The 15,153-nt window shown below is 45.9% G+C and overlaps 1 protein-coding gene across 1 annotated transcript in view; it reads right to left on the minus strand.

The window, feature by feature from the left end:
- Nucleotides 1–15,153, minus strand: part of LOC126974768 (trithorax group protein osa) — a 128,108-nt gene that overhangs the window by 13,465 nt on the left and 99,490 nt on the right. Inside the window, exons 7-13 of the mRNA XM_050822431.1 lie at nucleotides 13,751–14,042; nucleotides 9,934–10,126; nucleotides 8,761–8,915; nucleotides 3,793–4,005; nucleotides 2,390–2,584; nucleotides 1,514–1,676; nucleotides 402–477 (exon numbers count right to left, since the gene is read on the minus strand). Coding sequence (XP_050678388.1) covers nucleotides 402–477; nucleotides 1,514–1,676; nucleotides 2,390–2,584; nucleotides 3,793–4,005; nucleotides 8,761–8,915; nucleotides 9,934–10,126; nucleotides 13,751–14,042 — 1,287 coding nt within the window. The remainder of the gene's footprint in view (nucleotides 1–401; nucleotides 478–1,513; nucleotides 1,677–2,389; nucleotides 2,585–3,792; nucleotides 4,006–8,760; nucleotides 8,916–9,933; nucleotides 10,127–13,750; nucleotides 14,043–15,153) is intronic.

A 15,153-nucleotide genomic window follows, 5' to 3' on the forward strand; every position in this document is an offset into this window, starting at 1 on the left:
AACAATACGTAAAGGGGATTTGACATGGGGAGAAGAACTGATGAGAAACTCCCAGCCCATCTTTTAAATCATATAACAACTTAGTTGATATGATTAAAATTTTAGGTGGCCTGTACAGAGCCAGTCACAACTCATGCATCATTATCTTCCATATTATAATCTAACATACTATAGTAAGCCTTCTGTGAAGTAGTGATGTGTAAACATTATTGTGTTGCAGTCTGAAGGACGCCAAAGCTAGTTAAATTAATGTGTAAATGAGACTTAACATCTTATGTCTCAAGGTGACGAGCGCCATTGTTGTGCCGCTCAGAAATTTTGGTTTCTCAAGAATCCTGAGCGACACTGCATTGTTAATGACAGGGCGTTTTAATTATGATATATCCAGTACAATAGCTTACCTATTAAAATTACTAGGGAACATTGAAGGGTGTTGATGCAGCTGCTCTAACCGCGGACTGTCTCCAACACCGTTACCTGTAATGATAGAAAAAACTATTAACTGACAGATACACTGTTTATGGTCATGATAACACAAAGAATGGAAAAAAAACTTAGTGAACATTAAAACTAAAAGATAAAATGAGCAAATGAACCAATATCATAGGTCTAAATAAAAAAATTGAAATCAAACAACTGAAATGGAAACGGACACATGGTAAGAAGTAAGATAGAGAAATGGACTAAAGAAGTGACAGAATGGTGTCAAAGATAGATAATACAATAAATAAAGAAAGACACCATCGAAGATGGGAAGATTATATTCTAAAGGTGGCAGGCGCGTCTTGGTGATGAGGTAAGCAGGAGATAGATCTTTGTGGAGAAAACTATGTAACTGTACTTATAGATAGATTGTTAATGAAGGATATAATTATAATTTATATTAAACTGTTCATAAACGTAAGTATGTAAGTTTAACTTCTCCATTCATGAACTCCAGTAACCAACTGAGGCGCGAATTCAAATCCCGCAAAATTTCTATTAAATAATCCCGTTAGTGAGGGAAAACACTTCAAAGGACCAATGATAAATTAAATATTACCAGCGTTAAAAGGAAATTCTCTAAAATACACAAACACACGCACACACACGCGCGCGCACACACACACACACACGCGAATAGTTATTGCTGTCATCATTAGTTGCATCACCACCAGCATAATGTTAGTTACTTACCTTAAGATATTATGTTAATGTTTGTTCTTTCACATTTTACATTGCACAACTGGCAAGAGACTGACCCCATGTCACGGGCTATCTTAATTTGACGGTTGAGGGTAATTTTAGACTAAATTGTATTTTCTTTTCGCAATAACTAAATATTTTATTATTAAACCATATAATATTTTTTTTGATGTAACTTATAATAAAAAAAGAAAACTTACATTATTGCAAAAGTTTATTAAATCGTAAGTTGTTGCAATAGGTTCGATTCATTCTTGGCCCGCAACGTGCCAATGTGTTTTCAAACTCAGCAACGAACATTTCGATTAATTCCTCGTCTATGACTGACCTTGCTCCTGTGGGTAGTGGTAGTCGTGAGGTTTTTCTGCGTCGTAGCTCATGTTGTCTCGCTCGTACATATTGCTGAACGTGTTCCCCACGGAGGCGGGGCCTACACTGCCCACGCCCACTCCGCCTCCCGGAGACACTTCAGCCCCACCCGCACTTGACTGCTGTATGACATAATAATCAAATTATAAGCGTTTTACTATTTTTCCGCTCTATAGTGAATTTCATTGTTACGACACTAGAAATAATGACCTTATTTCTAGTTATCATTACTAATTCTAGTATCCTCCATAATATATTATATAGGTAATAGCTGTAAGTATAAATGTATACCTACACTTTTATAATACAGCCTTGCCCAGTGCTTCACCAGGGCTTAAAAAAATAGAGAAGTCCCAGGCCTAAGGGTGTCGTAACACTTAAGGCCTTAACCAGTGAAAGGCTTCTTTATACAGGAGCTTGATTATGGGTAGCACAACGGCGCCTTTTTATGCCGTGAAGCAGTACTGTGTGTAGGCATTATTGTGTTTCGGTCTAAAGCAAATAACATCTTATGTCTCATGCGCAATTATAGTGCCGCTCATAATGTTTGAGTTTTTCAAGAATCCTGAGCGCATGTGTCCCGCTCGTCACGTCCCTTATTGTAATAAAAAGTACCATCCGCTGTACAGATATTATTTGTAAGTAAATCTAACTACTCAACAGCAGAACCGCTAAACGATGCTTACTACTGAACAGCCTGGTAAAAAATACAATTAACGGTTTACACCCGAGCCCGACATATGGGCCCTGTTTCGGGGTCTTCAATACGTAAATGTATTTTAATTATTGAAGACCCCGATATTTAAAAGTAAAAGGCTATAGACTGCCAACATACCTTATTGTAGTCTGAGAGTGAGGAGTTGCTGTTGCTTCCCGGGTGCATGTCAGTGCTGCCCATGGGGCTGGCGTCGTCGCGCGGGGGCTCGAAGTCTAGCGCGGCCATCCCCGGGGACACCACGGGAGACGATATCGCCGCGCCGATTTCGTGCGACAACTCGCCGCCGTAGTTGCCGCCGCTCGAGTTACCGCTCTGTACGTGATTGATCGGATCAGATTGTAGAACGTATACATAACTAGTGGGAGGCTCCTTTGCACACAATGCCGGTTAGATTATGGGTACCACAACGGCGCCTATTTCTGCCGTGAAGCAGTAATATGTAAGCATTACTGTGTTTTTTTTTTTTTATGGAATAGGAGGACAAACGAGCGTACGGGTCACCTGTTGTTAAGTGATCACCGCCGCCCACAATCTCTTGCAACACCGGAGGAATCACAGGAGCGTTGCCGGCCTTTAAGGAATAATAATAGAAGTAAGAATGTCAGAGATAGCACACAGCCTTGGGGCACTCCAGCGATCACAAGCTTCGGGTTGGAGCAATAACCATCAACAACGACTTGTATACTGCGCCCGGTGAGGAAGCTGTAGGTCCACTTGCATAAACTCTCGGGAAGCCCAATTAATGGAATATTTGAGAGAAGCGCCTTATTCCATACACAATCAAAGGCCTTCGCTATATTCAGGCTAACTGCCAGTCCTCTTTTTTTTTTCTTTATGGAATAGGAGGACAAACGAGCGTACGGGTCACCTGTTGTTAAGTGATCACCGCCGCCCACAATCTCTTGCAACACCAGAGGAATCACAGGAGCGTTGCCGGCCTTTAAGGAAGGTGTACGCGCTTTTTTTGAAGGTACCCATGTCGTATCGTCCCGGAAACACCGCACAAGGAAGCTCATTCCACAGCTTTGTAGTACGTGGAAGAAAGCTCCTTGAAAACCGCACTGTGGAGGACCGCCACACATCCAGATGGTGAGGATGATATCCTAACTTGTGGCGTGTCGTGCGAAGGTGGAATTCGGCGGCAGGAATCAGGTTAAACAGCTCTTCGGAACACTTCCCGTGATAAATGCGGTAGAAGACACACAATGAAGCGACGTCTCTACGCAACGCAAGTGATCCAGCCGTTCACAGAGCACTGGGTCCCCGACAATTCGAGCTGCTCTGCGTTGCACGCGGTCAAATGGATCGAGCTGATACTGGGGTGCGCCAGACCAGAGATGACGGCAATACTCCATGTGTGACCGGACCTGTTTAGATCTGAAGGGCGCCGTAGCGCAGTTGTAGTAGTGCCGATCAGAATTATTGGGTTTTTCAAGAATCCTGAACGATGCAGTCATCGTAATGGGAGGGGCGTATCAATTACCGCCTGTTGAACGTCCTGTTCGCCTCATGTTTGTTACCTGCGTGAAGTGGTGAGTCTCTGTGTAGGAGGGCGTGAGCGCGGCGGGCGACGAGTGGTGGCTGTAGGGAGTGTGCGCGGGCGACGGCGTGTAGCCCCCGGCGGCCGGCGCTGCGCCCGTCCCCTGTGCGCCGCCCGCGGGCGACGCCGCCGGGAACGGGGCGCTTACCACGCCCGCGGGAACGGGCGACTGCGAATACGGAGCGCCTTGCGACTGCACACAAATTTCTTAATTAATGAAAGGAACACAAGCACTCTGTAAATTTTTATAAGCCTATTTTTATTTTAATATGATGAAAAAATAGAGTCAAGGAGTAATTAAAAAAAAAAAAACAAAGCTTAATTACATCAAACAAAGATTAAGATTAGGTACTACTAGAGACTTTTTTATTGATTTTTCTGATGTAGAACATTTTCATATTTTAATATCGATTAAGTTAGTATTCTGTGTATAAAAATGAAGAAAGAAATTATATGGGGTCTAAGGATAAATATGACTTTTTGGCAGATTGACTTCTTTAGATTGTGGTCGGTTTTGATTTTGAATTGCATGTAACTAATAGTAACTAGAATAAATGCTTTGATTAAATAAATTTATTTTACGTTACATATTAATTTTTCAATACAAAACAGCAATATATACGTAAAACAGAACACAGACAGCCTGTTAATGATACTTTACATCAAATTTAATATTTTTCAACACATTTGCTCGTAAAATGAGCCTTATTACATCGTTCTTAAGGCTATAACCGAACTATAACACACATGTGCATAATAATATTTACATACTATTGCATAATAGAATTATCCCTACAAAGTTATGTTCTATGAGAACTTTTATCTGCACTCATGCTTTAAATCATCTATTTCAGTTTCTAAAACAGTTAGCTTATTGCAAACATTAAAACACCCAATGTCCTAATAACCATCACATCATCCAAACGAATGTTGTAATGAAATTCAGTACAACATTACATCATCTGTTTTCATAATAACACTTCTTTGGATGATGTTATGGTTACTTGGACTGGCTTTTTTTAATGTTAGCAAGCAAGTTTCAGAATCTTTTATGGAGGATTCATATTATGAGTGGAGATAAAGTATTGAATGCAACTGTATTGTTGCAACTGTGTTTGTTGATAATTATGTATTGAAACACTCATGTGATTTTATTATTACATATACAAACCCACATTCGTGTTTTAATACTCCCTATTACACAATAGTTGCATAAATATTACTAATATGAGATGCAAATTATATGAGAGTAAATAGTGAAAATTTAAATTTAACCAGGTGATACAGTTCGTTTTGTAAGAATAAAGAGGTTTTATGTCGATTTTTATTTTGGACATAGTTTTAGAAGAACGTCGGCTACAATGTTGGCTCATTTGGGGACTGATATAGTAACTATACAGCGGCATGGCGGATGGAGTTTTGACGCAGTCACTGAATCGTACGTAGGAGACTGAGTTCATAACGAAGCGAAAATCAGTAGAATAAAATAACGCAAGCCATGAATTTGGAGCCAAAACCAAAAAAGCTTTGCCTAATAATAATAATTAACTGATTTAGGCAACACATGTTTGTTTTTCCTCGTAATTGTGTTGGGAAAGTGCGTTATAAACTCGTGAGCAATTTGTTCACTAGACACTCGGCTGATTTACGCCCTCGCCTGCTGCTAAGGTTGCAACCTACAGCCTCATGTATAATGATCAACTTAGTTCACTTGTAATTCCACCTTCGCACGACACGCCACAAATTAGACTAGCATCCCCACCATCTGGATGCGGATCCTCCACAGTGTGGTTTTCAAGGAGCTTTCTTCCACGTACTACAACGCTGTGGAATGAGCTTCGTTGTGCGGTGTTTCCGGGACGATACGACATGGGAAGTTACCTTAAAAAAAATGGCCGGAAACGCTCCTGTGACTCCTCTGGTGTGGGCGGCGGTGATCACTTAACACCGGGTGGCCCCGGAGGCTATTTGTCGTTCTTTTCCATAAAAAATATTGCCATAGTATAATGAAACAGTTGAAACCTGGGGCTGTGGATCCCTCGCGTACTGCATCTGGTCGGGCGCGAACCTGGGCTGCTGCGGGCTGGGCTGCTGGCGGTACGACGGCGAGCTGGCGTACAGCGGCGAGCGCGGGAACGACCGGCCGGCCGACACGCCCGGCGACCCGAACGAGCCGCGCGGGGGCGACGACGAGAACGGGGCCGGGCTGGCGGGGAACTGTGCGGGCGGAGTGACGTACGTCACAATATTATAATGAACAGTTGAAACCTGGGGCTGTGGATCCCTCGCGTACTGCATCTGGTCGGGCGCGAACCTGGGCTGCTGCGGGCTGGGCTGCTGGCGGTACGACGGCGAGCTGGCGTACAGCGGCGAGCGCGGGAACGACCGGCCGGCCGACACGCCCGGCGACCCGAACGAGCCGCGCGGGGGCGACGACGAGAACGGGGCCGGGCTGGCGGGGAACTGTGCGGGCGGAGTGACGTACGTCACAATATTATAATGAACAGTTGAAACCTGGGGCTGTGGATCCCTCGCGTACTGCATCTGGTCGGGCGCGAACCTGGGCTGCTGCGGGCTGGGCTGCTGGCGGTACGACGGCGAGCTGGCGTACAGCGGCGAGCGCGGGAACGACCGGCCGGCCGACACGCCCGGCGACCCGAACGAGCCGCGCGGGGGCGACGACGAGAACGGGGCCGGGCTGGCGGGGAACTGTGCGGGCGGAGTGACGTACGTCACAATATTATAATGAACAGTTGAAACCTGGGGCTGTGGATCCCTCGCGTACTGCATCTGGTCGGGCGCGAACCTGGGCTGCTGCGGGCTGGGCTGCTGGCGGTACGACGGCGAGCTGGCGTACAGCGGCGAGCGCGGGAACGACCGGCCGGCCGACACGCCCGGCGACCCGAACGAGCCGCGCGGGGGCGACGACGAGAACGGGGCCGGGCTGGCGGGGAACTGTGCGGGCGGAGTGACGTACGTCACAATATTATAATGAACAGTTGAAACCTGGGGCTGTGGATCCCTCGCGTACTGCATCTGGTCGGGCGCGAACCTGGGCTGCTGCGGGCTGGGCTGCTGGCGGTACGACGGCGAGCTGGCGTACAGCGGCGAGCGCGGGAACGACCGGCCGGCCGACACGCCCGGCGACCCGAACGAGCCGCGCGGGGGCGACGACGAGAACGGGGCCGGGCTGGCGGGGAACTGTGCGGGCGGAGTGACGTACGTCACAATATTATAATGAACAGTTGAAACCTGGGGCTGTGGATCCCTCGCGTACTGCATCTGGTCGGGCGCGAACCTGGGCTGCTGCGGGCTGGGCTGCTGGCGGTACGACGGCGAGCTGGCGTACAGCGGCGAGCGCGGGAACGACCGGCCGGCCGACACGCCCGGCGACCCGAACGAGCCGCGCGGGGGCGACGACGAGAACGGGGCCGGGCTGGCGGGGAACTGTGCGGGCGGAGTGACGTACGTCACAATATTATAATGAACAGTTGAAACCTGGGGCTGTGGATCCCTCGCGTACTGCATCTGGTCGGGCGCGAACCTGGGCTGCTGCGGGCTGGGCTGCTGGCGGTACGACGGCGAGCTGGCGTACAGCGGCGAGCGCGGGAACGACCGGCCGGCCGACACGCCCGGCGACCCGAACGAGCCGCGCGGGGGCGACGACGAGAACGGGGCCGGGCTGGCGGGGAACTGTGCGGGCGGAGTGACGTACGTCACAATATTATAATGAACAGTTGAAACCTGGGGCTGTGGATCCCTCGCGTACTGCATCTGGTCGGGCGCGAACCTGGGCTGCTGCGGGCTGGGCTGCTGCCGGTACGACGGCGAGCTGGCGTACAGCGGCGAGCGCGGGAACGACCGGCCGGCCGACACGCCCGGCGACCCGAACGAGCCGCGCGGGGGCGACGACGAGAACGGGGCCGGGCTGGCGGGGAACTGTGCGGGCGGAGTGACGTACGTCACAATATTATAATGAACAGTTGAAACCTGGGGCTGTGGATCCCTCGCGTACTGCATCTGGTCGGGCGCGAACCTGGGCTGCTGCGGGCTGGGCTGCTGCCGGTACGACGGCGAGCTGGCGTACAGCGGCGAGCGCGGGAACGACCGGCCGGCCGACACGCCCGGCGACCCGAACGAGCCGCGCGGGGGCGACGACGAGAACGGGGCCGGGCTGGCGGGGAACTGTGCGGGCGGAGTGACGTACGTCACAATATTCAAACTGGTCTAATGTGGCGAAAGAACCACCACATATATTGTTCCGAGACTATTAAATAATCTAAATACCAATTTTTATTGATAGCATTACCGAGGCGAATTTGAAACAAAAATTAAAAATATATTTTTTAACAACATTCTGTAGACGGCTTGTTAAGTTGAACACTGAACCGGTTCCATTGTTTGTTCGTTTGCAAACAAAAATTAAAGTCATTTTAATAATACGATAAATAAAAAATAAAAGTATAGCAGTTGCATACGAACGTAACATCTTAATTGTCTCCAACGCTCTTGTAATTCCTCTGATGTTGCAAGAGATCACTTAACATCAAGCGACCCATAAGCTCGTGGGTCCTCCTTTTCCGTAAAAAAAAAACATCTATATCAAAGCTATAAAAGTGCCAAATATAAGATTTTAATTAATGCGTTAAGTGGCCGAACTTATTGCTTAGTCCTCGAATTGGATTTTCAGTTCTATTCTACTCTTCGTCCTGTGGCTTCTGTGGAGGACCCACCACAGATTTGCCAGTATCACGTTAAAGTAGACTACCATGCTTTGAGTATCTGTTTCCTAAGTTTAATGGTAATTGTTAGACTATAAAAGGTTCAAACACTAGATATGTTTAAGGGAACTTGTTCAAGAAAACCATAATAATAAATAATTTATTATTATAGATAAATGTGAATTATTCACACTTGAATAATAACACTTAATAAAAAGAAGTAATACCTGCTGTGATTGTTGCGGTTGCGGCGTGGCGGAGAGTCGCTGCGGGCCGGGCGAGTAGGGCTGCGACCGCGGCGACGCGTACACGCCGCGCGGAGACGCGTACCCCGCGCGCAGCCCTAGCGAGCCCGACACCTCGAGAGGGGACTCCATGCCTGCTGACAGAACAAAAACAAACAATTAACATCGTCTTCTTCACGAGCCTCTCCATTACTGGAGGTCAGCAGTTAGCTTTTTCAAGTTCTCCTTGTCCATGGCTAAGCAGAATAGTTCTTGGACTGTCTTCACGCCACTTCTTCCAACACTTCTTTTACCAGAAATTTTTCCCATCAAAATAGTTTGCAGCAGACGACGCCTATCGTTGCGCTGTACAACAAAAAATCTAAATCACAGCCGGCGTGTTCACACACCCATGGCCTGCATGCTATCCAGTACTCTGTGAACAGCTAGATCACTTGACGTTGCCTACAGACGTCGCTTCATTGTGCGTTCTACCACATTTATCACGGGGAATGTTGGTGGCGTTCGTCTACAGTGCGATTTTCCAGGAACTTTCTTTCACGTACAACAAAGCTGTGCGGTGTGGTAAAAAAGGCGTATACTTTTCTTAAAAGCCGGCAACACTCTTGTGGCGTTGAAAGAAAATGTGGGCGGCGGTGATCACTTAACATCAGTTATCAGACCTGTACGCTAGTTTTTCCTCTGTTTCATAGAAAAAGAATAAGAAGAAATGGGCAGATGCTCTAATATTCAGTGTTTTTTGGTATGAACATTATGATTGTAATAACTTCCAGAAAATTCGCTAATACGTCTTTGTACATAAACTACTATCAAGAATATATTGAGAGGCAACAATCAATCTTGATGAAATAAATAATTGTTAGTTTCTTTTCAAATTTCCTCGTAATGATTCCCATGACCTTATTTTCACCAGAGGGAGGCTCCTTTGCACAGGATGCCGGCTAGATTACGAATAATACAACGGCGCCTATTTCTGCCGTGAAGCAGAAATGTGTAAACATTATTGTGTTTCGGTCTGAAGACCACCGTAGCTAGTGAAATTACTGGGCAAATGAAACTTAACATCATATGTCTCAAGGTGACCAGTGCGATTGTAGTGCCGCTCAGAATTTTTGCGTTAAAAAACTAGCATCAGTTACAGTGTCACCATCTCACCGTTATTGTGCTGGTAGTAGGGCGAGCCGTCGTTCATCTGCTGCTGATGCGGATGCTGTTGGTGATACAACATGCTCTGGTGCAGCGGTGATGACATGGGCGCGGGGAACTCGCCGCCGCTGTGGCTCATGAACGACTGCTCGTGGGGCAGTGACGTCATAGAGCTCAGCTGCGGCTGCAGCATTGGCGTGGTCTGAAAAGAAAACAACGGTCAAGGATGAGTCTGATTAGAACACGAAGGGTTGAGTACCATCGCACAAGATATAGCACTGTGTACTTTTTCACTGAAATATGAATGTAGGAAATCACCGCCTTGTAAGGAAGAATGATGATATAATGACTGAATTAAATTAATACTGCTGATTTATGGGTTTTAAGTCGGAGCATGCACCGTTGGTAACATTCTTGATGCTCCGATCGGCCAAAGCTAGTGACTTATTTGGACAACTTCTCGGGAAGCCCAAAGGATGGCAGTTTCGCTATAAGCGCTTTATGCCACACCCGTTCGAAGGCCAAACTCACCGCCAACGCCTCTTGATCAGCTGGTGCTCCTCTAGGTATCCCAAGAGCTGGCGGTTGATGAACGACTCCATTAATTTGGCGAAAATGGAGGTAATGGGAATGGGGCGTTAGATGGACTGCCGATCCGAGCGTTCACCTTTCTTAGGGATCGGGTGCACTAAAGCCAGCTTCCATAATTTCGGGACTATGCCTGATGAGTAGCAATTTGTGAATGTGCCGCATTTTTACCTCCGGCATGTATGACTCGCACCGCGGAATATGTGGTGGTGGTGCGCTTTGGTCCTCCAGAGTCGAGTTGGACGCGAAGAGGGAGCCCAGGTTATCAACATTCTCTTTCGCGTCATGGGCCAGCGAGTCCCTGTGCAGTGGCGGAATGACGGGCTGGCAGAAGTTTCCATGGACAGCCTTGGCGAGCGACCAAAAAGCACGAGTTCCCGAGGGAAGGCGTGCAAGTCACTCGCCAATTCTGCCAATGTGCTTCGACTTCGCGTCATTAATAACTTTTTTGAGGGACCTGGAGGCATCTTTACAGTGTTTTTTAAGTTCGCTGGTATTTACATCCTTAGATACCACCTCATTGACACAAGCCTGATAGCACTCCTGCTTTCGGCGAGAGGCCATTTTGCCAGGAGCGGTCAAACCATGGTTGGGACCTGCCACCGATAGGCACAGAGGAGGATGGAATGAAGAGTTCTATACCTTGCAGTACCACACCAGCAACAGCGTCAGCAGCGGCATCTGGATGATCCAGCGAAAAACAGATATAACTCTACGGGTAGGATAATATTCCGCATCTCATCGCAACTCTTCTGACCTATAGTGCCACACACGGCGACGGCCTAAGAACCGGTACCGTTGTAAGGCGCGTGATCGGCACGGTGACCCGGATCAGGCAGTAGTCCGACGAACCCAGAGGAGGGTCAGACCATATGCTAAGTCGTGAACAGGTCTCCCTGCATGATCGGTGGTACGTGAGCCTAGCCTTTCGGCGCGGTGGGCGTTATAATCGCCGAGAAACACGATCTCTGCAGTTGCCGATGCCGTGTTGGACACGGCATCTGTAGCCATTTGGATGTGCTTGAGGAGGCTATCAGTGTCTGCGTTACCGCTATGTGATCTATACAGGCATGCGTAGAAACACGGATTGTCGTTGCAGTCTACACGCAGCCAGATGATGGATAGGTTCCTTTAAGATAACTCAGGCGTCGAGAACAGACATCCTCCCTGTCGTAAACGCACACGCCAGCCCGCGGCATAAAGGAGTGTTCCAGATTATACCCCCGGTATGAGTGGTAAGATGTACTAGCCAGAGAGGATATATGTGTCTCGATTGACAAGAGTAGGGCCGGCTTCGCCTGCTCCAGGTGAAAGTGGACGGGAGATAAATTTTAGCGAAGCCCCCTGATGTTGCAAAAGTCCATAACGAATGTGGGTTTGCCCCCTCCAGTATACGCGGGGCAGCCTGGGCATCCACTATTAGGTACTGGCCTAATTGTGGACGCCCATTGGCGGATTCTACAGGACTACATAGCCTGGTATCATCCTGTAGTAGTCTGTTGTTAGTCCGTGCTGCCTTTTTTATCTTGGGGTTTTAGATCTCCGGATACCCCACATACCGGACGAAACACAGCGGCAAAGCCGCAATTTCACGCCGGTTTCAAGTGGAAGAGTGGTATTTCTCCGGACGTGCCGGCCTAATTCGGTTGAGGACCCAACATGGCACTACCACTCCAACAGTTACAGTTACAATAGATTCTCTCTCTTGTTGTATCACCGTTAGAGATGTTCTTCTATGTCGCATACCTTGTTCGTCTCTATGCTAGTATATTGTCTATGGTCCTGACACGGTCAAGCCTCTACAACTAACACTAGCATCAAACCACTCATACAAGCTATTTTGTTCTTGATACTGATATGAGATAGATAGACTGACAGCTGTGAAAACGTCGAAAAAAATTGAAGTTGACACTTAACCTCTATTTTATTTATCTATTTAAAGGTGCTCCAACAACACATACACAATACACTCTTAAACTTAAATATTGCACAAAAATTGTTCCAGTGACTAAATCTAGCCCATTACATAACATCCCATTTAATCGTACGGGAATTATTTGAAAAAACGCAGGCTAAACTGTACTTCCAATTACTATTAGTTGGGAATGTTTATAATAACTCTAATCTCGAAACTTGCAACGTGACAAGTTTAATTAGAAAAAAAATAATTAGAAACTAGACAAATTTATCCCATGAGGGTTCGAATTTTAATACGTTACGTGCTGTCATTCATATCGATCAAATCAGATTAGAAAGAATTGATCAAAAATTGAATTGATAAAATATTCATATCGATAAAAAACGACACATATTAAATTAAATTAACTCTTCGCAAGCTGGTGGCCGCCACCACATCTTTTAATAAGAAGAAGTGAAAACTCAATGCCACCATTTTAAAGGAACATTATTCTGTATTTTACTTTTCTTTTATTACTTCTGACAAAATAATCTATGCAACGTGATAAATTTCTCGAAACTTCTGACTTCCTTGAGTAAGTTTAAGCAAAAAGTATCTAAGTAAATGACAAAAATAAACAGTTATGCCCTATATAATAGCCCAGTGACCCTGCCTACTGAGCTAGAGGGACCGGGTTCGAATCCCGGTAGGTGCAAACATTTATATTGTAGTGAATATGTAGCGTGTATGATGTATCGATGACGTAATCAACATACTTACTTGTAACATCGTGGGTTAGGTAGCATGTAGGTGCTCTAACCAGTCTGTTGCATACTGTGTACCGTGTAGGGCGTTTGTGGTAAATAAATAACCTGTTCTCGATTGGCATCACACAACTGACTTTTACTTGCATTCCTAAATAGCCTTCTGATCTCTAAAGAACAATAGTGATAGTGCAGATAAAGAGAGTGACTCCTACATTGGTGACCCCGACGTGATGTTGACGACGATATGTATTTATTTATGTTTAAGTAAAATTACTTACCAAATATACATATATTAAATATATCGTTATCTTCATAGTACAGGCTATGCCTAGTTTGGGGCAAGATAAATTGTGTAGGTAGATAAAATATTGTATCAATATATATATAATGAAAATTGTCATTGTTTGAGGCTCAATCACGCCGAAACCACTGATCGTATCGACATGAAACTACCACCATTCGATGCAAAATTTATCCTAGATGGTTTATGGTTTATTATTATTTCCTTTTAAAATTCGGATACGGCTAGTTATATTATTATTATCTCTTCGAAGTTGCTTTGCTTGCAACTCACCTGCTGCGGTTGTTGCTGCGACTGTTGCTGCAGAAGGAACTGTTGCTCCTCCGGCCGGATCTTCTTCGGTCGTCCCCGCTTCTTCTTGGGCGGCTGTTCTCCGTTGGGGTCGAGGGAAGGTGGCGGGCGAGGTGCTCGAGGGGCCCTCTGCACCGGCGGCACCACCTCCCCGTTCTCCAGCTTAATCTTCTTGGGGCGGCCGCGCTTCTTCTTCATCGGGACTTCAGTGCCGTCCTCGAGGATGATGGTGTCACCAGGCTCCGGCTCCATGGTCAACCTGGCGATGGACATGCTTCGGTCCAGTATTGTTTCATTATGCGATTAACTGGCAGTGGTTATTTGCTCTTATGTTACGGCATAAAAGGCATTTATTTTCTCAAAACTGATTCCTTTGGAATTATTTTTGATGTCATTTCTAATACACTAGATACTACTACCGCTTCGGAAACAAATTGCGCTCTGAGAGAGAAGAAGCGGCGCAAGAAACTCTCTCAGTATTTTTTTTGCGCTCTAAAATAATCATGATCTAGTCCTACGGCAACTACTGTTTTCAAAATTTCTATAAGTGCACGTTACAATTAAAATCCAGTTTTTATTCGATGTTGGATTTCTAAGTCACTTAGGTGTATTGGAAACCAATAAAGAGAATATAGCTTTTTTGAAATATTATTTCTACTACAGTCAACAAGAGCGGTATATGATAGCAACAAACATTTGCAGACTGTTACTGGACTACTGAGACTTTTTTTTTATGACAATAAAGGACGAGACGAGCAGGACGTTCAGCTGATGGTACGTTCTGCCTAGTACAATGCAGTACAACTGCGCTCGTCACCTTGAGACATACGATATTAAGTCTCGTTTGCCCAATAATTTCACTAGCTACGGCGCTTTCGCTTTCTAATGCTTACAGACTCACGGCACAAATAGGCGCCGTTATGTTACCCAAAATCTAGTCGGCACCCTGTGTAAAGGAGCCTCCCACTGGTAAACATCTTGTCGTGCCATGCGATTTAAGGGTTTTTTAAGAATCCTGAGTGGCACTGAGTTGTAATGGACAGATGGACAAATGATACGCATTTACCATAAGGTAAAAGTCGTAGTCGTCTCATCCTTTTTTCTTATAAAAAAAATATCCCATGCAAACTATTTCAATAGTTATTTGTCTGAAGAGACTGTTAGTTTTATTTTTAATGCACCTAATGGTTCTTGGTAAGTGACTGCGAATTAAATTTCCTTAAATAACATTCACATATAATTTTACTTGTTAACTTATTAAAATAAAACGCTGAGAACAACCATAAAACAAATCACATAGAGAAATTAAAAAAATAAAATTTGGCATGATTGATTTATTTTGCCAAAAGGCACTAGCTATAAATATAATAAATAGCCGTCTTTAG

This window comes from Leptidea sinapis, chromosome 33 (assembly GCF_905404315.1).
Source record: "Leptidea sinapis chromosome 33, ilLepSina1.1, whole genome shotgun sequence".
NCBI lineage: Eukaryota > Metazoa > Arthropoda > Insecta > Lepidoptera > Pieridae > Leptidea > Leptidea sinapis.